This window comes from Poecilia reticulata, chromosome 2, assembly GCF_904066995.2.
Source record: "Poecilia reticulata chromosome 2, P_reticulata-male-v2, whole genome shotgun sequence".
Taxonomy (NCBI): domain Eukaryota; kingdom Metazoa; phylum Chordata; class Actinopteri; order Cyprinodontiformes; family Poeciliidae; genus Poecilia; species Poecilia reticulata.
Window position 1 is genome coordinate 25,839,758 of NC_088831.1, and position 3,632 is coordinate 25,843,389.

At 43.0% G+C, this 3,632-nt stretch overlaps 1 protein-coding gene across 1 annotated transcript in view; it reads left to right on the forward strand.

Annotated features, from left to right (window-relative positions):
• The first annotated feature begins 1,166 nt into the window (after nucleotides 1-1,166).
• Nucleotides 1,167-3,632, forward strand: part of spryd7b (SPRY domain containing 7b) — a 41,835-nt gene continuing 39,369 nt past the window's right edge. Inside the window, exon 1 of the mRNA XM_081601716.1 lies at nucleotides 1,167-1,203. Coding sequence (XP_081457842.1) covers nucleotides 1,182-1,203 — 22 coding nt within the window. The 5' untranslated portion in view covers nucleotides 1,167-1,181. The remainder of the gene's footprint in view (nucleotides 1,204-3,632) is intronic.

Below are 3,632 nucleotides of genomic sequence, written 5' to 3' on the forward strand. Positions count from 1 at the left end.
GTATTTTTTTTTTAACAAATCTGAATAAAACATCATGATGCTGCCACCACCAGGTATCACTGTAGGATGGTGTGTTCAGAGTGAGGTGCAGCATTATTTTTCTACAGCACATAGCATTGCTATGCTCAGCACTGTTCCTGCTCTTGAACACTTAGACCACCACAAACACTTTCCCTTTTAGAGCATATTGATAGTGGACGACTCATGTTGCTAATACGCGATGATTCAATTTCCCTTATCACTCACTGCTGTCAGTGGCAAACTGACTCAACAGCACAAATAGTGAAGCGTGTACAGCAGCGTGGGACAGAAAGCGACGGGAGGGGAACAGGAAAGTGTTCATCGTGATGTGAGGGTGTAAATCCACATAACAAAGAAGACAGCTGGCACGGTGAAAACTGACAAAGAATCATATAAGAAGCAAATAAGAACGAAAATCCACCGTTCTCCCAGCAATGTTGGATACTGGTGGACCAGAAAAGGGGGAACCAGAAGACTTCAGACACTACTTCCCGTTTAAGTGTCTTCCGATGCGGTCTTTAAGTCCCTTCACTTCATGGTGCGTTTTACTGGAATGACTGCTGCCTCCCTCTAAAGTGTCCATGTCATGCAGCCAGTCTCATGAGCGCAATAAGTTAATAATTCACAACCGCAGAAATGCATTTACACACATATTGCACATGGCATTGGAATAACACTCTCAGCACTTGCACGCAGCCTCTACTTAAATGTAAATGTTTACTGAAATGCATCCCACTCCACACACGTAGCACTATTCTGGGTCTCACTTTTTTGGTGTGTCCGTTTTCAAAATCAGCCCGTTCCTACCCCTCTGCCTTTTTCTCTCCGCTGCAATGGTATGGCAACATTGGCACAGGCACACTCCTACTCTTTTCCGATCTTAGTCATAGGCCTCACTCATGAGGCAACCAGCCCTCCAACAGTTGATGCGTTTGGTCACTTCCGCGTGTTCTCTCTCTCTGGCTGCGCCTTTTATCACCCTTGCACACGCATACAGTACAAATGCAAATGGAGCCTCTCCTATTCCCCCTCGCTCTCAAGCGAGAGGACGACGAAACCAAGAGTCGGTTGATGGCTCTGGATGGATTTTTTTTTTTTTTCCTTCTTTCCCAGAAGGTATTTGCATACATGTTAGTGATATTGACTTTGTAGGTGATTGAATGGGAAACGTATACCTCTGTGGTAAGTCGCCAAGTGTGTTTTTTTTTCTACTGTGACAATTTTGTTTAGCTAAGGGAGGTTACTTGTTGATTCACATTGTGTTGACTGACCAAACAGAGCAGGACGAGGAACTTATGAGAGCTGCCGTCCCTATGGAAGGCGTTTCGAGCGTCTGTACGAGTGTCAGGTTAATTTTCTGACAGATATGTTACGTCAAACATGAATTAAATGAGGAGCAGGCGAAAGATAAACAAACGCAGTTTTTCATTAAAGTTGATATAGTGAAAAACTATGACGTTTGATACGATAGCTGTGTGGAAACATGCAGAGTATTTAAGATAAACCGTGTTGTGCAACGGCTGTTGTGTTGTTAATGGATTTAAAGTGGTTTTGCTGTGTTTTAAATGTAGCTCACATTAATGATGTTATTGCAAAGGGAAAGTGCAGGTAGGCAATGGCCACCCTTTCAATTTTGCTTGATCACTCTGACCTGTCTTATGTACATTAGATTTTTTTTAAAGTTAATTTATACATCCATCTATCGTTTATTTTTAATGCCTGTGTCTTTTCTGTGCATTTCTGCGTCAGACTGAGCTGCTTCTGAATGTTGATCACGAATCCCAAATATCTGACAACAGTCATCATAAAACTTTGACATTTCTAACGGCTTTCAATTTTCATGAAGATTACTGGTGTCTTCCATCTAGGCCTATTAAAAAAATAAAAAAAAACTTTCTGGAGACACCCTGTCTTAACGCTTATGTACCCATGTTCTGTTTTCATTTTCTTCTGCACCAAAACTAAAAAAAATCACAAATCCAGCTGACTCTTTCAAGCAAAGCTGACGTTGAGAAACCTAAACATCTCAAATAGAAAATTCTCCCCTGACAGTTATAAATGGAGGGGTCCCTCGCTGGTGTTTACTCAAGGGGACAAGTGGGTTCTAATTATCCCTCTCAATCGAAGGCAGGGATTTTCCTCCTCGTGCCTTTTTCCTCCTGGACTTTCCTACACATGCATATGTGTGTGTGTCTGTGTGAGAAAGAGAGAGAGAGAGAGAGAGAGAGAGAGAGAGAGAGAGAGAGAGAGAGAGAGAGAGAGAGAGAGAGAGAGAGAGAGAAAGAGAGAAAGAGAGAAAGAGAGAAAGAGAGAGAAAGCAGGATCGTTCCAACTCACCAACCGGCGGTCTCCGTTGACCTACTTCTGCTCTGGACACAGGGTGCTTTGGAAGAGGCAGGGCCTCACCCACTGTCTCCGGACCCACATACAACACAAGTTATGGACATGAATACAGTCCCTGACTAAGAAAAAAAAAAAAAAAAAACTCCACACATTGCCTTTCATAACCTCACTGATGTTTGGTCCATCAGGTCAACTGGGTGCACATCATTGATTGATTTTTTTGCACATCAGCAGAGTGACAGTTGCAGTTTGCATGCAGGCAATGCGATGACCTGAGCGAGGAGCATGCTATGACCAGTCCTAGGAGAGCTTTAGATCTGGACTTGATTTTGCATTGCATTTTGTCAAAGCACAACAGTCAGCTGATGCAGACCAGAAGGTTTGGTGTATTGAGCATAAAACAATACACCAGGTAGGTGTTTTATGCCGTCATCAAGTTAATGCTTTGAGGAGCTGGTAACATTATTTACAGCAACTAACACACGTGCATAAATAGGTAACTATTGCTCCAACTCTTCATTTGGCTTCCCTTATGTTACATTTGTGATCATACTAATATTACGCATGTAAGACTGTCTGGTCAGAGGGACTGGACATTTACAGGAGTTTGCTATCACCCTTACCTTACACTCCCATGGTGGCGCCACGGGATAAATCAAATCACGACGCACTTCTTCAAAGCTGCTACTATACATTCTGACTTTTTCATTTCAGGGGGAGGGTTTTGGCGAAATTTGCGCCGTGTCATAGTGAAGGGAGGGGGGGGGGGGGGGGGGGGGAATGTCTTCGGTGCACGAAAAGCAGCTAAGATGCTGATCTGTGAGAAGTGCGCTATTATTCACACGGCATACACAAAAAAACAAACACGCAAACAGCCGAGGGTTTTTCGTTTTGAGTCACATAGATTCCTCCCACACAATGTGACCTTTCAGTCTCTCTTCGTATTATAAATATCAAAATTAGGTGATAGAAATGAGGAGAGACGTCTGGGCGTTTTCCTGTCTTAAATTGTACGCAGCTCGCTGCGCTCCTGCAAGTGTGCACGGACACGTTTTTCTCATGCAAAAAAAGAGAGAGAGAAAACAAAACAAAACAAAAACAAAAACTTTCACTAAAAGTTGAAACTTTTTCCAAACACAAGCGCAGAGACAGAATGCTGCAATGATTGTTCTTTGGTCGCTTCTTCCATCCATGGCGCCGCTGACGCACCATGTCGGGTTGCAGAATTGAAGCGCCTTCGAGTAGTTATAAAACTTTTAAATGTTGAA